This window comes from Hakea prostrata, chromosome 9 (assembly GCF_041222555.1).
Source record: "Hakea prostrata isolate BN-2017 chromosome 9, UWA_Hpros_2, whole genome shotgun sequence".
Taxonomy (NCBI): Eukaryota; Viridiplantae; Streptophyta; class Magnoliopsida; order Proteales; family Proteaceae; genus Hakea; species Hakea prostrata.
The window spans coordinates 57,041,862-57,063,077 of NC_142608.1; the positions used below are offsets into that span (position 1 = coordinate 57,041,862).

General features: G+C 36.6%; 1 protein-coding gene across 1 annotated transcript; it reads left to right on the plus strand.

Moving 5' to 3' along the window:
* Window positions 1–11,325: 11,325 nt before the first annotated feature.
* LOC149005672 (putative peptide/nitrate transporter At3g43790) lies at window positions 11,326–19,224 on the plus strand. The gene is made up of 17 exons (XM_089168683.1): window positions 11,326–11,443; window positions 11,867–11,907; window positions 12,014–12,074; window positions 12,155–12,257; window positions 12,365–12,467; window positions 12,569–12,622; window positions 12,737–12,799; window positions 15,887–15,936; window positions 16,057–16,132; window positions 16,261–16,452; window positions 17,002–17,089; window positions 17,243–17,328; window positions 17,414–17,529; window positions 18,347–18,383; window positions 18,521–18,609; window positions 18,762–18,805; window positions 19,133–19,224. The coding sequence occupies exons 1-17, from the start codon at window positions 11,326–11,328 to the stop codon at window positions 19,222–19,224; spliced, it is 1,413 nt and encodes a 470-aa protein (XP_089024809.1).
* Window positions 19,225–21,216: the final 1,992 nt, after the last annotated feature.

Here is a 21,216-nt window from a genome sequence, read left to right on the forward strand (position 1 = left end):
CCAAGTAATACTATCTTGGAGGATAAGATTCCTTTCCCCAAAAAGCTATCAACAATTATAGAGTTCTATTCGAACTCCATTACTGCACAGTTAAGGTAACCTCTCCTAAGATCTATAAATACCCACATATTCATCATTATGAGATATGCACTCTTGAGTTATTGAATACATTGAGAGATTGAGCTTGCTTCCTTTGTTCGTCTGAACTAACTTGTTCGTCGGAGAAGAAAGTCGACCACACTGGTCGAGCACGTTTTTGCATGTTTGAGCATTCGACCAGGAGAGACCGAATTCTGCAACAACAGAAGAAATTTCTCTGCTCAATCATGAGGAAGTTTATAAGTGTTTTTAGCCATGAAAGTAACTCTTATAATCGCATCACAAATATGCACATAGAGCTTCATTTACCTACGTACCCATAAAGGTATTGTGCAAGAGATATATCATTCCATTGAAATTTTGCCTGAACCAGAATTCCAAGAATTGCTAAAGCAGTCTTAAGGTGAGGAGTTGGAACCCAAGATTGAAGACCCCATTAAATTATCCTGCACAACATAGAGATTTGAGAAGTTGATCAAGCAATTGAAAGGATAAAGTGATAGCTGGAAGGGATAAAAATTTTAGTCATAAAATTGTATAAGTCTAAACTATGTATCCAAAGGCTTCCCCAACTAAAATGATTTGTTTGATCATCTGTATATCCTAGATTTTTTTATTTTTAAGAAAAGGGATGAAAAGTTGATAGAAGAAATTGAGTGCAAGTTCTAGAAATAGGGATAAAACTATGTAAAAATAGACTTGCTTGAAGCTTGCTAAAGATGACCGCGAGCATTTTGCACTCAGTATAATGGATTTCGAGGCAAAAATTCTACCATACATGATAAAGATGGTGGTTTTGAAATGATTAGTTGAAGAAGAAAATTAGATATTTTTTCCCTTCATTATCAAAGTCTTCACAATTAATTATAGGGTTTCTTTTTTCTCATATAACAAGTGAAAAGAAACCTGGTCATAGATTTATCTAGTGCTATCGCCAAACAACTTGTTTCTACTTCAAGATCTCTTAACATCTTTTCATTTGCTTGTATTGAAAACAGGAAAATTGTGAAACCCAGCCCTAACCTTGACCCGAAAACCCTGTTTTTTGTAGGTCCGACAACCCGAAGTAAGGCAGGAAGTCAGCTTTGGGCCATTTCTGTAGAAGACTTGGTGGCTGGATTGAATTCCATAAGTGTTGATGTCAGTGTTCCATTAATGGAAACTGCACCCTGATGAAGATCGGATTAGTTGATGGACTTGGAGTGCTCTCTATGTTGGTTCGAAGGCATTTCTACCTACTAGGTAAGTCACTTTAGGTGTGTGCAAAACCCTGTTATGTTTGGACTTGATCTGAGCCTTCAATTCCCTGTTTTGGTCTTGCTGTCTTGATTGGTCGACTCATTGGTCGACTGGACCAGTCGACCAATCCAATCGACCAATTGGTTCTGTTTTTGCTAATTAGGTCGTGGCTACTCTATTTATATCTAATCTCGGGATTTCTCCGCCTCATCTACCTCCTAAGCCTCTGGAACGAGTTAGAACTCCATTCTAATCAATTCCCTTGCATCCTTGGTTGATATCTCGCAAGAACTGAAGTAATCTTCATCCTCCTGCATCAAAGTTATGTCTATACTCTCTTTATCTTCTCTATCTCTGAATTTCTTTTCTTTAATATTGTTCTTGATTGAGATTAGGAAGAAGATGTTGCATTCTTGCAACCATCTATTCCATGATATCATTCTATTCCTTGAGATTTATGATCATCGTCATGATCTCAACCCTAGCCGAATTAACCCTTGAAACCCTAACCCTTGTATGATCTTTCTGGAAACCTTTTGTAACCTCCCATGTGAGGGAAACCTCATGGGCAATATTTATGCTAATCTAAATTTGATCTTTCTATGGTTTTTCTTGTTGTTATTGGCCAATCATTAATTCCCTTTCATCCTGTGATCCCAACCTTTTCATGGGAGCCATAAAGGTTGAAACCCTAGTTTCTTGAATCAAATCAAGAACCCATATTTTGATCATGTTAATATCCAATCAATGTGTTTTCTGTACAAGATTTGTAACCTATCATCCTCTAGTTCTTTATCCTTGATCATACCAATGTTTTCTCCATGATCCATGATTTACCTAATTAGGGTAACTTTTTGGTTCCTAATCTGTAACTTGAAAACTTGATTCAATTAGTGTCTTGATGTCCTCTATATACTAGTATGCTGCCATTATAGTTTCCCCCTTATTTTGTACCCTTTTGAACCACCAAATTCGGTTCTATTTTACCAAAATTTGAATTCTTGTAAGCTACTGTCTCGGTTGGTTGACTCATTGGTCGACTGGGGCAATAGACCAATCCAATCGACCAATGAGTACAGCAACCTCATTCTTGGTCTGTTTTGATTATTTTTGATTTCGTTCCTTCTAGGTATCTTTCCTAACATGTTGTATACACTTGTTTAAGACCTTCTTCTCAGGTTTACTCAAGGTCTTACTTGATTCCCTAAGATTCCTCTGCAAGTTATAAGGTAAGGACAATTATTCCTTAATTACATAGATCGCATACTCTCTGGTTTCTACCTTATGAAACTATGAGTTTGTTTACTATTCTTATAGTTTATACTTCTGACGTACTACTGTAACTACAATAGCACTTCACTTATGGAAGAGGTAAGTGATTCCCTGTTCACTCATGCTTCACCACTTGCTATGATAAAAGTAGATTAGTGTTTGGTTGTTCTTGATCCTTCTATTGCACTGCCTACCTTTTTGTTAATTTTGGTGAGATTAGATCCGAAAACGAAACCCTGCTTTTGTGAAAATGGCTAATCTAATCAAGTGGGAGGTTTCTGGATAACCAATTTGATGTCTTTGGTTAGGTTTTGTATCACCCGTGGTTATAGGAGTGTTAGATTTGAGATTCAGACTATGATCATCCAAAATTCGGATTAAAACGGATGATCAGAAGCCTAAGTTTCGGATTTGAACTCTCTGTTTTTGGGGCGGTCACTAGTGGCGGTCACTCAACCTAAGCGACCGGCTGGTTTCCAATGACCAAATGACTTTTGGTTTTGATCCGATTTGATTCATTCGACTTATACCTTATTGTAACCCTGTATATAGGTATTCTTTGTTTCAAATAAAAGTCTTATAATAGTTTCTGGATTGCAAGTTAGAGGACTTCTGCATAATTACAGGTAAGGACATACAATCCTATCTTTATGTAATGACTTGAACATGCTAGTCCAGTGTCTGTTATTACTGTTCTTTCATTTCATATACTACTGTAACCTTGCTTACCATACTGACCTTGTTATATGCTTGCTGTTTGTACTATCTTTACTTATACTTTGTTGATCATGAATGTGATATGCTGATGTTGGTTGGTTTGTGGTTCTGATGGATGGGGTATTCCATTGGGATATCTTAGCTTGGGATATCAGAGGGCTGTGGTATGGGACACATGCTCGCTGATGTCTCTAGCACTATCATAACTACTGGATGACATACCTAGGTAAAGTCTAGAGTTGCATGGCTAGGTACCCCACATGCTACTACCCTTTCGGTAGGGGAATTGAAGCTGGATGACCAGTGATGACAGTGATGTAACTTTGGTCCACTATTGGTCATATAAATGGTAGGGTTGCATATGTTAGGGTTGGGCTCATGGACGTCCAAGGAACGGATCCGGTGTTGTGAGGAGTCATGAGAGCATTCCGCCCCAACAATATGTGGATGACCATAGGGTTATGGAATGGAGTCCAATAGCAGTAGCCAGTCCATGAGGGTTCTCATTCCTAGGTTGCGAAGGATACTGAACCGAGTTGGTTGGTGCCATAGGGGATGTATCTGGACTTCATGTAGTATGTTACCTTTATGACTTGCATTGGATTAGAAACCCCGACATGCGCCAGTACTCATGCCAATGGTCGTGGTGAGAGAGTATTGACTTAACCCCAGCCATGGTTTGAGAGCCAGGTGTGGACTTTCCATTTTACCCAGGATCCCTACAGAGGTAACCAGTCCTTGCCAGATGAGAGTGACTAGACCTACCCAGAGGAGGCCTGGTGTATATCTTAAAGCATGTCAACTGTTAAAGACTTGCATAGTTAGATCTTAGTGGTATTCATACTTTGCATTCATACATATCATTTATGCATTTCTGATTGGTTTCACATATGGATGGGAATCATTGTTTGTTCTTACTGAGTTTTCCATAACTCATTCCTTTATTTGTATATCATTTTATTAGCTTGTACAGATGGAGGAAATACGCAGGAAGATGGATTGGCTTCCTATAAAGGAACCTTCCCGTATGAAGAAGATGTGGCACCAGCAATGGGAAATGGAAATAGCCTGTGTGGGAGCTCCTACGAGTGCATGGAATGCGCTTATAGCACCCATTGATGGGCGGAGGAGACAAGTTGCTAGACAGTTTGCTCACCGTATGGAGATGAACTGGAGGACCCCATTTCTATAAATTGATGAAAAAACAGTATTTAGCTTTAGAAAAGGAAATTGGAAAGAAAATCATATAACTCTTTTTTATTGCTTCCGCTGAACTCATTTATATTTTGATTATTTATTCTTTCCTTTATTATTTTATTGGAGTATTTGGACTCCTGTAATCTTTTATTTAATTATTGAACTATTCTTGCTCATGATTGTCTTTACTTGCATTTATTATTATTGATAGACTAGAACCGTGGATCCTGTGACGGATTGCTCCCACGGGTTGTCGGGCGGGTAACTGATATCGGCGGGTGGGGTGTGACATACGTGATCATGGGCGGCCCAACCGTCGAATCAATCAAAAAGGCGAAACAGAAGGCCTGGTTCGTGGGAGCAGTAGACCTACCCAAAAAGAGAAAAAGCCCTGCCTGTCTCAAACCCATTACATTCATAGATGAGGATCTGAACGGGATTATTGCACCTCATGACGATGCCATCATCATCAAGGTAAAGATAGCTAATCGGGAGGTTCACCAAGTCTTGGTAGACACGGGTTCCTTGGTTGATCTACTGTCATATGAAGCTTTCTGAAGGCTAAAATTAGCTGATGACATGCTGACCCCCTGTGCAACCCCACTTTATGGCTTCGCGGGATCCTCAACAATTGTAGAAGGAACAATGATTGGGAGCTCTCACTGGGACACCCTTATTTGGGTAAGCTTTATGTTGGTAAAAGACTTGTCTGCATATAATGTGATACTTGTCCGACCAATGCTAAATGCGTTAGAAGCAGTTGTATCACCCAAACATATGAAACTCAAATTCCCGACTAATGTGGGAGTAGGCGAATGCAAGTCCAACCAATCAACATCCTGCCAGTGTTATGCAAACTACTTGAAGCAAAAACGAAGGTCCGAGAGCTCGGGAAGTTCTTTGACAATTGAGGTTCGAGATGATCGGGACGAAGATAGCATGCAAAGAGCAAAACCGGTCGAGAAGCTAGAAAGGATTCAACTGAATCTAGATCATCCTGAGAGTGGGACTTTTGTAGGGTCTGAACAACCCAAGGAGTTCAAAATAGAGCTGATCGAGTTCTTATGCGACAATGCGGATATCTTTGCCTAGTCAGCAAATGATATGCCTGGGATAGATAGGAGGGTAGCCGAGCACAAGCTTTCAATTCAAAAAGACGCGATCCTTGTCGTCCAAAGAAGAAGAAATTTCTCAATAGAGAAACACGAAGCAACCAGAGTTGAAACAAAGAAAATCGAGAAATCAAGTTTCATTGAACCAATTGAATCCCTAACTTGGATTGTAAAAGTAGTAATGGTCAAGAAAGCAAATGGGAAATGGAGGATGTGCACCGGCTACACATACCTAAACAAGGCCTGTTCCAAGGATTGCTACCCTCTTCCCAGAATCAACCTACTCATTAAGGCAACTGCCGGGCACAAAGTTCTCAACTTCATGGATGCCTACTCGAGGTACAACCAAATTTTTATGAGCTAGGATGATGAAAGGCATACCTCATTCATGACGGATCGGGAAAGTTGATTCTACTGAGTAATGCCGTTCGGTTTAAAGAACATTGGTGCCACCTACCAAAGGGTCGTCAACAAAATTTTCAAAGATCAGAATGGGAGAAACATGGAGGTGTACGTCGACGATATGCTCGTGAAAAGTTTGGTTCGGGCCCAACACTTAGCAGACTTGGAGGAAGCATTCAATGTATTAAGGACTTACCGAATGTGTCTAAACCCAGAGAAGTGTGCGTTCAGAGTTTCATCTCGGAAGTTTCTTAGGTTCATGGTTTCTCAAAGAGGGATCGAGGCAGATCCTGAAAAAATCCGCACCCTGATCTACATGCAACCTCCTAGAACTATAAAGGAAATCCAATGCCTAACTGAGAGAGTGGCAGCGTTGAATCGATTCATATCCCGAGTGGGTGAAAAGTGCAATTCTTTCTTCAAAGCATTGAAGGCCACGCCAAACTCGAGAGAAATAGCTTGGACAGAGGAATGCCAACAAGCGTTCGAGGAGCTCAAAAACTCACTTGGGACAACTCTCGTCTTAGCACGGCCTGTTACCGGGGAGAATCTAACAGTCTATTTGGTTATATCACCGATCGCAGTAAGTGCGGTATTGGTCAAAGGAGAAACCACACAAAATCTAGTCTACTATGTGAGTCATGTACTCATCGATGCAGAAACAAGATACCCAGATATTGACAAACAAGCTCTAGCCTTGTTGATAGCCTCACGCAAATTAAGGCCCTACTTCCAGTGCATCCAATTACAGTCCCGACTAATTTTTCTCTCAAGAAAATCTTGCACAGACTAGATGTAGCAGGGAGAATGGTTGGGTGGGAGGTCAAGCTCAGTGAGTATCAGATCAAGTTTAAACCAAGAACAACTATCAAAGCTAGGGTTTTGGCTAACTTCATTGTAGAGAACAGCATGCCATGGGTTGAAAATTCAGATTTTACTCCACCCGACGATGCCGACGACCTATGGATATTGCATGTAGATGGTTCGAGCAGCAGCTTAGGTTCGGGAGCAGGACTAACTCTTAGAAGTTCGGGAGACTTCACAGTTAGCTATGCGCTAAGATTCAATTTCCCAGCTTCTAACAATGAGGCCGAGTTCAAAGCTGTACTAGCCGGTTTGTGAGTTGCCCGAGCGCTGAGAGCACGAGACTTAGAAATCAGGAGTGACTCCCAGCTAGTTATAAATCAAATCAAAGGGGAGTATAATGCAAAGGATGATTGAATGGCGAAATACCTTGCGAAGGTCGAGCAACTCTAGAAAGTTTTCGATCGGGTAATATTCAAACAAATACCCAAGAAAGAAAATGAAAAGCAGATGAACTTTCCTTACTCTCCTTGGCCAACTACAAAAACTTGGATTCAAGAATCTACGTAGAGGAATTGGACTCCCCAAGCACACAAGAGACTGAAATTATGGAGATCGAGCAGAAGCCCGATTGGACTTCAACACTCATGTCTTATTTAAAAGACGATACACTCCCGACTGATCCAAAGGAGGCCAAAAAGATCAGGAACAAGGTGGCACGATTCACCGTCTTAGATGATCAGTTATACAAAAAATCTTTCTCCGAGCCACTCCTAAAATGTGTTGGACCATCTCAAGCAGATTATGCAATGGTAGAGGTTCATGAAGGCATATGCGGCGCTCACATGGGAGGGAAGGCACGGGCACAAAAATCCTAAGGTCGGGAATTTACTGGCCGACCATGCAACAGGATGCCCTTGAGTACGTCCATAAGTGCAAACAATGCCAAAAGCACGCCACCATCCCGAAGAGCCCAGCAGTACCACTCTCCTCGATCTTGTGCCCAACTCCTTTTGCTATGTGGGGGATGGACTTAGTCGAGAAACTACCAAAAGCTTCAAGGAATCGGGAATACCTCGTCGTAGCTATTGATTACTTCACGAAATGGGTTGAGGCTGAACCTTTAGCCTCCATCATCGGTAGAGAGATAACTGCAGGGTTATTTTTGAGATTTTGAAAAAAAATAGATAGATGCCACATCATCAGTAAACTAACGGAGCTTAACGGTATGGAGCATTAGTAATTTTAAAAAGCATAGGGGATAAAATAGTAATAAAATTAGAGGACAAGGGGGCAATAGTAATTATCCCTTCTATTTTTCAATCCATCAGAGCAGCCTAACGTTTGGTATGATTTAATTTGTTACTTACTAACATACCAATTGAATCGAATCCACAACCTTTTCATTAAGAGATATTAGTCTTACCAACCGCACAACCTTACAAAGGTATATTAAAATTTCCTTTATGCCTTTACTTATCTAAAGTCATTTTGTTTTCAATCAATTGAAGTGCAAAATTCTATACACACAACCCATTACCTAAAAGCCACTTTAACAAACTCATCGTTTCTATTTTTCCACACATGTCTTCGATATCACTCAAACCCCTTGTCTTCTATTAGGGGTGTCAATTTTCAACCCAAACCGTTAAAACCGGACCGGCCTGCTATAGCCTGAACCGGCCCGAACCGATCCTTAATGGGCCGTAATTGGGCTGAGGGTCCTCAGCTCGAACGGTTTCGGGCTGGCCCAGCCCAGCCCTTGTGCGGCCCGTCAGCCCGTTAATCTTTTACATAAATAAAATTAAAATATTAAATGTAATTAATTTTTTTTAGAATTGTTTAAATGTAATTAATGATCCATGAATTTCGGTGTTTGAGACGTTGAGACTCGAGTTTGAGTAGTTGAGAGTTGAGGGTTAACATGTTTAACGGCTTAAGTTTTAAGTTTTAACTTTTTAATTTTCAAATTTCATTTAGTTTTATTATTTTAAAATTTAAAAGTCTTAATTGATAACTCTTAAGTCTTAATATTAATCGTTAACTTTTTAATTTTCAAATTTCATTTAGTTTTATTATTTTAAAATTTAAAAGTCTTAATTGATAACTCTTAACTCTTAAGTCTTAATATTAATCGTTAACTTTTTAATTTTCAAATTTCATTTAGTTTTATTATTTTAAAATTTAAAAGTCTTAATTGATAATTTTTAACTCTTAAGTCTTAATCTTAATCTGAACGTTGTTTCAGTTTCAGACTTTCAGTGTTTCACATTTTCACTTTTGTGAAATCAGGCATCAAGGTTTCAAATTTCATTTTCACCGTTTCATTTCCAAACCGTTAGTCAACCCGAACCCAAACCGCACCAAACTGAAACCGCACCGAAACCGTTATCTTTTAAATGGGCTGGTTTTTGCTGGGGGTTTTTCAACCCGAAACCGTTAGGCCCAGCCCGAAACCGTTCCAAACCGCACTGTTTACACCCCTATTTTCTATATTTGTATATATTCATATTCAATGGTCGAGCCAAGGGAAAATAATGAGTCTAGATCACCTCTCTGTCGAACGAATACTAATGTCTTTTCACCATTATTAGGTGGGCCAATGTGGGACCCATATTTTTGAATTATTTTATTACATTCCGACATGGGATTCACATTAAAAATTTAAGTAAATTAATAGAAGAATTAAAATATAGATAACACAATTATAAATAAATTATAAAAAAAATATAAAATAAAGCATAGAAGCCAAAATTGTTGGAAAAGAACTTTAAGAAATCATGAAAGAAAAACGTGGGAAAGAAATTTTGAGGAGAAATTGTAGGAAAAAAAAGATAGATTTGAAGTCTATCAAAAGAAAATTCAATGATTATAATTAGATCTAATCATATTAATGGCTAAAATTCTAAACATCCGACTAATAAAACTTAAAATTTAAATTGTTATTAGTAAGAATTGAAACTTTAAGGGCCTGTTTGGTTACACGAGTCTGGAGATTTTAAATATCTAGAGATTTCAAATCTATAAACTTCAAATCTATGGAGTCATAATTTATAAAATTAAGTGTTTGGTTGTGGAATGAAATCTGTGGATTCATCCTAAAAAACTATTTGATCGACGTGATTTTTGTGAATGTGCAAATGTATAGCTTTTTTGAAATCTCTGGATTTCACCCCTTACCCATAAATCTACAAATTCACGTTTTTAGTGTAAAAATGTGAATCTATAGAATTCATGAATCTAAAGATTTTTACAACCAAACGGATATAATTCTCAGATTCATGAATCCAGAGATTTGAAATCTCTGGATTCATATAACCAAACAGGCCCTAATAAAATGTTAAGGATTCAAAAATAAAATTAAACGATTACAATTAGATCTGATAAAATTGATAGCTGAAATTTTAAAAGAGATTTAAATTTCTATGAACAGGAAATGAAATATTAGGATAAAGTTTAGGGATTAGAAAAAAAATTCAATGTTTATGATCCGATAAAATCAATGGATGAATTCTAACGAGATTTAAATCGCTAATAGTAGAATCGAAGGAAAAAGAAAGAACAACGAATTAAAATTTAAAAAAAAAAAAAATAATAAAAAGAAAAGAAAAGAAAAAAAGAAGAATTCAGTTATGCCTACCATTAAAATCGTGGGTGAGAGAGAGATGAATAATTTGAGAAAGAGAGAGTGATTATGGAATACTTGATAATTACGGAGAAGATTTAGGAAAACTCCAATATTTTGTGAGACGGTGAGAAAAAATAGGGAGTAAAACAATATTTTGTGAGACATGAGAAAAAAAAGAGAGAGAAAAATAGAGAATAAAATAGGGGATTAATGAGAGAATAATTAGGAACGAAAATATGAGAGAATAAATAGAGAAAAATTCATGGATCATGAATTAATCTTAATTAGAATTTAACATTTTATTCCTTCAAACTAGGGGTTTAATGATAACTATTAGATAATGATTAAGAATGATATATATACCCATCATCTTTATCTTAAATTTTTATTTTTGATTTTAGGGGGGCCAGTGGTATTTCACACGTGAAATGAGAAAAAATAAGAAAAAAAATACTGTGTACACCAGAGGATTTTGAAGGTACCGCAAATCTGCTGAAGTGTTAGTAGGTTGATCAAATCATGTAAAAATGTCATCTGTTCTTAGAATTTTTAAAAGAAATTTTTATATTTGTCACTTAAAATAGTACTTTTTTTTTTTTTTGGATGAGGTTCATCCGTTCCAACTTACGCGCACGATGAAGTGTTAGTTGGTTGATCAAGTCACGTTGAAATGTAGATCTCTTTCTTATAATTTTTAAAAGAAGCTTTTATATTTGTCACTTAAAATAGTACCTAAATCTAGCTATCTCGTGATTTTTATTCTAACAAACCTAAATTTGCTGGTGGAACGGATATTTTAACAAAGCACTATATATATGTGCCTCACCTTTCTCCAACCCCACAGCAACCCCCACCATGGAGACGGTTTACCATGAAAACTGCCCTGGTTGTAGGACACAGCGTATGAAAGAAGCTCAAAGGGGTGTGCCATTCAAGTACCTTTCCTTCATTTGGCTCTGCTCCATATGCAGTGGTGAGTAATGCTTTGTTCTAATGGTTGTTTATTGACTTTTGTGCCTATTCCATGACTAGTTTTCAGACTGGTTCAGCTATTTACCAACAAGCATAAACTAATGAACCAACATTAGCAATAATAGTTTCTGAATAGGGTGTTGGTATTGCTCATCAGGAATGTAGAAATTGCTTTTGACATGTTTATCAGTGTTATGTTTTGTAGCATCAATGAGGGGCTGGATGGTGTCATGGTTTCTTTTGATTCACTAAACATACAACTATTTAGAGCTTGGTTCCTGAAATTACAATATGAGCAGAATCAAGCACCTTTGCAGTCTTTTCTTTTTCCCCTATGTTGTGCTTTATTCAATAGAGAATTATAGGTTAAAAAAATGTACATGTTTTCTGCTGTAATGCCCTAATAATTCTATTACTTTTTCAGTTTTGCCAGTTGCTTCCATCTTTCCATTCTTATACTTCATGGTATGTATGTTACCTTTTAAGACTTTGCACAATAATTTTCTTTCCATATGCATTATAACTTATAATTTGTAATTAATATATTTGTTTCTTACACCACATTTTGCAGATTAAGGATTTTCATATCGCAAAAAAGGTGGAAGATATCGGTTTCTATGCAGGATTTATTGGTAATGTTTTATGCAACGGTGATATGAATCATGTTGGTCATATGAATATTATTCTAATAATACAATTTATTTTTTTAAAGGATCTTCGTTTATGATTGGAAGAGCTTTAACTTCTATTCTATGGGGAAGGGCAGCAGATAGATATGGTCGAAAACCTATAATTATGATCGGGACATTTTCTGTGTTAGTAGTTTAGATGCTTTGTTTTCCTCTCAATTTGCAGTCTCTTATCTAAAGGATGAGAATTGATTTGCCAAATGTTAATAAGTAGCAGACTCCATTTGTATCAGGCTTATATTCAACACACTCTTTGGACTTAGTTCAAATTATTGGATGGCAATTACCGCTAGGTTTATTCTTGGAAGTTTTAATTGTGTACTTGGTTCAGTCAGGGTATGCCTACTTTATATCGCAAAAAGCATCTTGATTTGATTAGTGGAAGAGCTGTTAAGCTAATATTCATGTAACAAATATTGTCTTTTGGCTATATCCAGGCATATGCTGCAGAGATTTGCAAAGAAGAATACCGTGCTTTGGGACTATCAGTTGTATGGAACTTTCTTTCTTGGAATTAAATAGTAACTTGTTTTGGATATATTTTCTTTCTTGCTTTTCATTCTAAAGTTATCCTTATGGAGAGTGTGTTAACTCAATTTGTTCAGGTTAGTACATCAAGAGGCATGGGACTGATTATTGGTCCAGTTATTGGAGGTTATCTTGCACAGGTATGGATTAGTTTTGCCATGTAGGGGTGGACCCACTAAGGAGGCGCGGCCAAATTTTTATTTTTTTATAATTTCCTTAATTTTTTATTTTTATATTAATTTCCTTCATTTTTCCAGTTTTTTCTCTTCTCAAATGTGAAATGTCACTATTTAGCCCCCTCAATATTGAAAATAAATTTTAAAGATAAAATAATAGGTATAAATAGGAAAAAAAATGTCTGCTATGCACATCTCTCTGATGTGCAGTGCAACACCACAGTGCTACATGTGTCTTATGCTAAATAGACCGTAGAGATTAGAACGCTAGTTTTTAAGTGAAAGGACCCATTTTTTTGAGCCACGATTTTTTTCATCTTCCTCTCACCCCCTTTCTTGCATCTCTGGTTCTCTCCCATTTGTTCAAATCCGATTATCCTTTGACTCTTTTGGATTCTCAATTACGTTAACAGGGGAACAACCTCCACTCATGGTAGCATTTTTAATCGAAAATTATCACAAACAACAACAGTTTGTTGAAGTCCTACAAGAGAAGAAATCACAATTGATTTTAGAATCCGTGCTTAAATTTAAAAAAAAAAAAAGGTTCCCAAATTGCTGTGGATGAAAATAAGAACATATCAATCTCTCTTTCATTTTGTAAATCTGTAAACAAACTTGCCCTTACTATAGCATGCGCATTTGAGTGCATATCAATTATCAACTGATTCTTGAAGAAACCAACTCAGCCACTTGGATATTCACCGGAAAACTAGATGCGGAGGAAAAGTAGATGGAGCGAGAGATTGAGAGACAGAGGTAAGGGAGTGAGGGAAAGGGATGGGAAACGTGATTTTTTTTTTAGACCCGGGTTTAGGGTGGTTTTGGCCAAAACGGGTCACAAAAATGAATCTCCTTCACTAAAAAACCAGCATTCTAATCCTTCACTAAAAAACCAGCATTCTTATCTCCACTGTCCATTTAGCAAAAGACACACGCACTGTGGTGTTGCATTGCTGTGCACAGTAGACAATTTTTTCTCGTATAAATATCATCCCTAGTTAAAAACGAACTCCTCAATCCCTATTTATTCTCCCCTCTCTCCTCTTTCACATATTTTCTTCCTATTTATTCTCTTATCTTTCTATAAACGTGGGTTAAAGGAAATTTTTGAAAAAGAAAAAAAAAATCTTATTAGATATTCAAAGTGTCATTTCTAATTAAAAACTAATTCCTCAATCTCTATTAATTCTCTCATATCTCCTCTCTCTCCTCTCTCCTCTCTTCTTCCTATTTGAGAAAAAATCTTCTCCACAATTAGGTTTGTCTTTCTCTTTCTCAATTTATTTATTTTTTTTCTCTTTTTTTTGTTTTTTTTAATTTAATTTTATATTCTTTGTTTCTTTATTTCTTCTGCAATTTTTGTTATTTGATTTTATATTGTGATTAAAATGTCTGTAGTTAGTAAGGTAACTAACATCCATTGGTTTGCATCTCTTATTTTAATAAAAAATAAAAATAAAAATAAAAAAATGATTTGCATCTGACTTTTTAGGGTCAAGTCATGTGCATTTTTTTTGTATTGATGCTTTAATTTATCTATATCTTGTTGGAAAAATATCATTATCAATAATTTATCTATTTTTGTCAAATATATGTGAGCCCCACAATATATGTGGGTCTATTCCTTAATATAATAAAATAATTCATAGGTGGGACCTCCAATGAGTTTTATAAGGGCACATTCAATATGTGTGGCGAAAAAGCATTGGTACTTCCCCAATCTGGACTTCTATTATTTGGTCCCCCAATACTGAATCCTGGTTCCGCCCCTGGCTATGAGCTATATTCATACCCCTCTTCATACTACAGTACCTATGGGAGAAAAAAGGAGAAGAGAAGGAAGACACTACTACTGCAGGGCTAGGAAAGTAGATTATAAGTGGAGGAAGGAGAGTTGCAGAAAGATAACTGATAAATAGGAGAGAGGGGGGAAAAGAAAAGATCAATCTTGTTGGGCAAGAGAGGAAGTCATAAAGCAAGAGAAACTTTCCTAAATATGAAATACTTGGACAGAAACTGTCAAGGGGTATAAAATAGTTAACTAGTTGGAATTGCTGAACCCTTTATCTTCTGATGACTTCAAGATAATCTAGGAAAACCGGACGAGTAACCAAGAGACGAGACTGCCATGGGTGAATTAAAGCAATATGAATCAATTTTGAAGCCAGGCGAAGAGAACCAGGTTTAAACTTAGCCTTTTAGCGTAGGAGGGGTTCTGGGTTCTTACTTTCTTATTAAGGATTTAGTTGGCTTTAGACTGGTTTAATTTTGAGTTGGAATAGGATGCCTGAGAAAATGCTGGTAGAGTAGCTTGAATCCAACCTTGAGTCAATGTAATTGGTAATATATGTAAGATTTCCCTCCTTCAACAGTTTTTGAATGGGTATGGAAGTTGAATTTTCTGAATTGTATGAAGCCAGTAATCAAATGAAGGGTTGGCATTTGAATCCAACTTTCCATGAAAAAGCTGAATATTTGATGGAAGACTGGGGAATTCTTTTGAATGACCCATTCTGATAAGACCTGAAATTATTTCATCTAGCTGATGAGAAGATCTACAGATGTTCCAGTGAACATTATGAGCTTGTTAGAGAACAACACTTCAAAAGTAATGACCAAGTAGGATTTACTAGGGTAAGAGAAATGTAAGTTTGCGCTCTAGTAGGATTTGGTGTTGCTAATATTTCATTGGATGTTTTATGACTAAAAAAAAGTCCACCCTAAAAGGGGTTTATAAGTTTCTCGATGCTCACCAGATTTTTTTTTTTTTTTTCCTTTTCATTTTCATTTTTGGTATGGGTGGTATTGTTATAACTTTGTTTTTCACATGTGGTGAATGAAAAATGCATAAAGATAAATAAGTCCTAATTATTTAGTTCCTAATATGTCTGATACATGATCTATAATCGTGGTTTCAATTTTAGACCATTCAAGTTAACATGAAATTTTTTATGGAGTATTTCCCCCTTCTTCCCTCTTTATATTTGCTTCATAAAATATTTATTAACTTTACTGATTAAGTTCTTTGAAATTATCATGGTATATTAGCCTGCAGAAAAGTTCCCACATATTTTTTCTAAAGACTCAATATTTGGGAGGTTTGTCATGATACCTAAATTTTGTTAGTTCTTTCCCCTTAATCATTCCCTTTTTTTTTTTGTTCCTCATTTATCCTATGGATCTTGTCATGCTTAATGCTTCTAGCCTATATTATGTAGGTATCCATACTTCTTACCGTGCCTTGTCATATCAATCTTCTCAGCATGTGTATTTGTTGTTTGTTTCTGGCTTCCAGTAAGTTATCTTCTAAAAACATGCCTATCTGTTTTTATTCTTTTGACTTTCTTCGTACTAGAATGACAACTAATAAATTCTGTTTTAGGTTTTATTTGATAACTTGAAAATATTTGATTATTTTGTAGGAAACCTTGCATATACATCCCGAAGAAAATTATGAAACTCCTCTACATGGATTTGACGAGAGAGAAGCTATTGAAGAAATTGAAGAAAATGAGACATCAAGTACTGATGAAAGTCTTTTGAAGAACTGGCCCTTAATGTCGACCATCATTATCTACTGTGTTTTTTCATTGCACGAGATGGCTTACTCGGAGGTGAGCTTTCTTTTTGAAACTTATTTCAATGTACTTATTCCCATCTTTTGAATCCAAATTAAATGGCATACTCAATGCACAAGGCTTCTTCCATTGTGGGGCTTGACAATGATCATAAAGTACAAAATCTTTGTCTCTGCTTTGCAGAAAGAGTGTTGCCTTACTTGATCTCACAACTTCAAGGTCAATGGAGAAACCTAAACTTTATGTCGAGACCCACCCTCTTCCAAGTCCTTTATCCTATGAAAAGTTACTTGGCTCTTCTGGACTTATGAATTCATCATGTTTGATCTTTTCTGACATACAAGCGCATGATGTTTTTGAAGTGGAATATATCAAAGACTAAAGCTAGGAACATAATGCTTTTATATCATTTGGAGATTACTTTATTATTTTCTTATTCTCTTATAAATTGTGATCAGTTTTTTTCTCCCCCTAGTATATGAGCTTTCATCAATAAACCTAACAATTCAATTTTCCCACATTTGCTTTTAATGTCATCAAGCCTTTAAGTTCTTTCATTTGAAAACCAACCCTTCTGCGTTCCAGATATTCTCACTATGGGCTGTTAGTGGTAAGAAGTATGGAGGATTAAGCTTTACTTCTCAGGCAGTTGGTCAGGTTCTTGCAATCTCAGGTTTGTAGGCAACCTTACATACTCTTCAAGATGTGGAAATTTATTGTTCTTTTTTTTTATTATTATTATTTTTTATTTCTTCTTGTAATCTACTTGTGCAGAGTTGTTATAGATTCAGGAAACAAACTGACTAATTACTTGTGGCATGAATAGGATTGGGACTTCTACTACTTCAATTTTTCGTATTTCCACCTTTTGAGAAGTGGCTTGGACCACTAATGGTTACTCGTGTTTCTGCGGTATGCTTTTATGTTCATCAAAGATAGACTACAGTCATTTGCAATCTCTGTACATGTGCCAAACTATCATGTTTCAATTTTGCAGCTCTTAACAATTCCATTGACACTAAGTTACCCATTTATTGCTGGGCTATCTGGATTCACTCTCGATTTGGTACTGAATGTTGTATGCATATTCAAGAATTCTCTATCTGTAAGTACATCTCAAGTTCTCAATTGCTTGCTGCTTGTTTTCTCATATATCAGCTCTCTCTCTCTCTCTCTCTCTCTCTCTCTCTCTCTCTCTCTCTCTCTCTCTCTCTACACACACACACATAAGGATGTTGTATGCATATTCAAGGATCATTGTTCACAAAATCTAGCTATGACCCAAAAAAATATCTTCTACTCAGAACTTTCATCGTTGAAGCTTTATTGTGATCACTTCATCTTAATCTATAACTTCAAGTTCTTTTTCTCTGTTTGGTGTTTTCTTCAATTTAATTTCATAGTATAAATTTGAGGACAATGTTGAATAGCCCAACAGTCCCCGACTTCGAACTAAACCAATAGATGTTTCTATTAAGTTCTCTTCAACTTTTAAGTACCATTTGGTGATAATCTTGTCAAAGGGAGAACGTTATCTGGACATTTTCTTTTATTCTTGAATTCATGCTTTATGCCTTCCAATGTCTTAGGTTTCTTTCTTCTAATCTTGAGCCTCCTATTGTCATGGAATAACCTCCATTTTTTTAGCACAAACGATCAATCACAAGTAAACAAATCTAATATTCCCCTCTCACCCTCTGTCAGATTATAACAGTCAAAATATTTAAATATTCCTCTAAAGAATCCAACCAATGAAAGAATGGGTATACAGTTTTGTCTGTTCTCTCTAGATACTACTATTGTTATCTGGTAACACATCACTTCACACACATAGGTCAATGTGTAGCACAGGCACAGGATAGAGTTTTGTCTTGAATGATTGTGGCATAGCACTTGTTCACTAACAATTTAATCTCGGCAGGGTGTCCACCGTCACTGGATTATTAATTTTGCAGAATGATGCAGTTGTAAGTTTCACAGTTTCACTTTTTCCTGAGTCTGATCTTAGCTTTGTCTTGACTTTTTGTCCTTTTGGGTGTGCCTTTCTCTACTGATTTTGACTTCATATTTTACTGATGAGTCTTATATGATGTTGCTATGGCAGCCCCAACATCAAAGAGCTGCAGCAAATGGCATTTCTATGACTTTAATGTCTCTCTTCAAAGCATTGGGTCCAGCGGGGGCGGGTATCATGTAAGTATTCACGTGAAACACAAACATCAACCATGATAAAAACTTATTTAGATTCATATGGACAATAGGAAAAAAAAATATTCATGTTGCAAGGTACAACTACAAGTACAATAAATTGCTACAAGAATAACCTAGGGCATTTATGTTTGCAGCTTTTCATGGGCACAAAAGCGCCTACATGCTTCATTTCTCCCAGGTATAAAATCTGAATCAATCTTAACTATGTAGTCTATACAATGCATGGATTATTGAAAACCCTCTTATAACACCCCTGCATTAGCTTAGCTGGTTAGAGGATGGAGTGCTTCTCACAAGTCTGTCTGTTTGCAAACTCACATCACCCAGTCTGAAAGGGTGGGCTGCATTATCAGGGTTTTAACCCTAACATGAACCACGGAACCCCTGGAAGAATGTTTGAGAACTAGTTTGAGCATAAGCATGAATCTTTATCTATGTTGGTAGATAATGATGATCCCTCAATCCAACTAAAATGGATAATGATGATGAGCTTATTGAATTGCAGGTGATCATGTGGTTTTCTTTGTTTTGAATGTAATTACTTTTGTTGGGTTGCTGATGACCTTCAGGCCGTTCCTACCACCACCCCATGAGTGAAAAATATTCCAAGGAAAAGTTCCAACTTTGTGAATGGAGAGAATGGACATGCTTGAAATAGCTGACGTAGATGCTTCAATTTACTGTTTTTCTTTTTCTATTTTTTGAAAATAAATGTTGGTGTTTGATGGCCTCTATATAATTGAAGTTACCAAAACAATTTCCTCTTTCGACTTGTTATAAATCTTTTTTGTTAAAAACTGATTATAAATTTTTAACTTTAAATAATTTGCATCCATGTGATATCAATAGTAACTAACTTTGATAAACCAGAGTTTGAGTGAGAGACAAACTCTTTAGTTTAGAGTTTGAATTATATTTGACTTGGTTACTTAAGAGTTGGTATTCTGTTTAAGTTTGTTTCCCTGTATATCTCAACTTTCTATTCATGTGATTACACTATAAATACAATACTCAAGCTAATGTAGGGGTGTCAATGGTTCGGGTTGGGCCGGTTTCGGGCCGGTGCGGTTTGGGTTCGGGCTAACGGTTTAGAATTGGGTTTACTAACGGTTTGGGTTTGGGTTTACTAACGGTGTGTTTTAAGTACCTTGTTGATATGTGAAATTTATCAAGAGTATGTAAACACATATAAATATTAAGTTATCTCAAAGTTTTTTGTGTTGGGTGTTCAAAACCAAAAACATTTTTTTACAAAGAAATAAAACTTATAGAACTAATATACAAAAGAAAGCTGGCATCTTGATGAATTTTAGTGGATTGTCTCTACTTATTTTCCTCCCTCTTCTTGACACTTGTAAAAATGGATCAAAATAAAGCATTAAAAGATTTTCAAATGATAATACACTTGCCAAATATTTACTAAGCCCATCTTCCAAATGGCGAAGGCTTTGACAAGTTTGTTGTTTGCATATTCCAAAGCAAAACAATTAAGGAAAACAAATGGATATTTGGGGGTTTTCTTGTTTTTTACATTTAAATTTAAGTTATTTTATTTCTTTATAACGGATTTAACGGGTTGGTTCGGGTTAAACGGTTTGGGCTAGCGGGCCACACACGGGCTGGCTCGGCCCAGCCCAAACCATTGAGGGCTGAGGTTGTTCAATCCAAACACAGCCCATTAAGCTTCGGTTTGGGCCGGTTCAGGCTATAGCTTGCCGGTTTGGTTCGGTTTTAACGGTTCGGGTTAGGTTTTGACACCCCTAAGCTAATGTGAAGTCTTGAGCATTCAAAACCAACTATCAGAATTCTTTCATGGTATCGCAGCCACCTAAAACCCTACAATTTTTTTCTTCCCTTTCAATCTTCTCAATGGCAGTAGTTTCCTCGTGGAAACCATAATGGCGTCGTATGAACAAAGCTAGACAATCTACTGGAGATGCCAGTTATGGTTTCCACGGGCATCCACAACTTCAGCAGCCTCAACAGTAGGCATGCCTCCCCACAGCAACAGAGTCAACCAGTTGCAATGCAGCCTCAGATCATTATAAATCAAGGTTATTCATGTCAGCCGCAATCTGGGCCCAATTATCAAGTTCTGCATAGTAATCAATCTCAAAACCAGTATGAGCCACCTGGTTTACTTCTTCTTCTTGTTTATGCAATTTTAATTATTCTTCTCGTTTAAGCTTTACAATACTGTGACAATCACAACAAAGCACAACTGGTTTATGCAATAGACTTTGCAGCAGCCACAACCACAACAAACAATGCAGCCACAACCACAACCGATTCTGTAGCCAAAACCACAGCACCACTGGCTACAACAACAACAACCACAATCTTCTCTACAACAGCAGCACTACCAACAACAACGTGGGCGTATCACTTTTTTTTTACCAAAGGTCTCAACAACTTTTCTCCGGCTACGCTCCAAACTATTGTGGCTACCACCCCATAGTTTGTGGGGGGATGATAAACCAAAGTTTGTGTGAGAGACAAACTCTTTAGTTTAGAGTTTGAATTATATTTGACTTGGTTACTTAAGAGTTGGTATTCTGTTTAAGTTTGTTTCCCTATATATCTCAACTT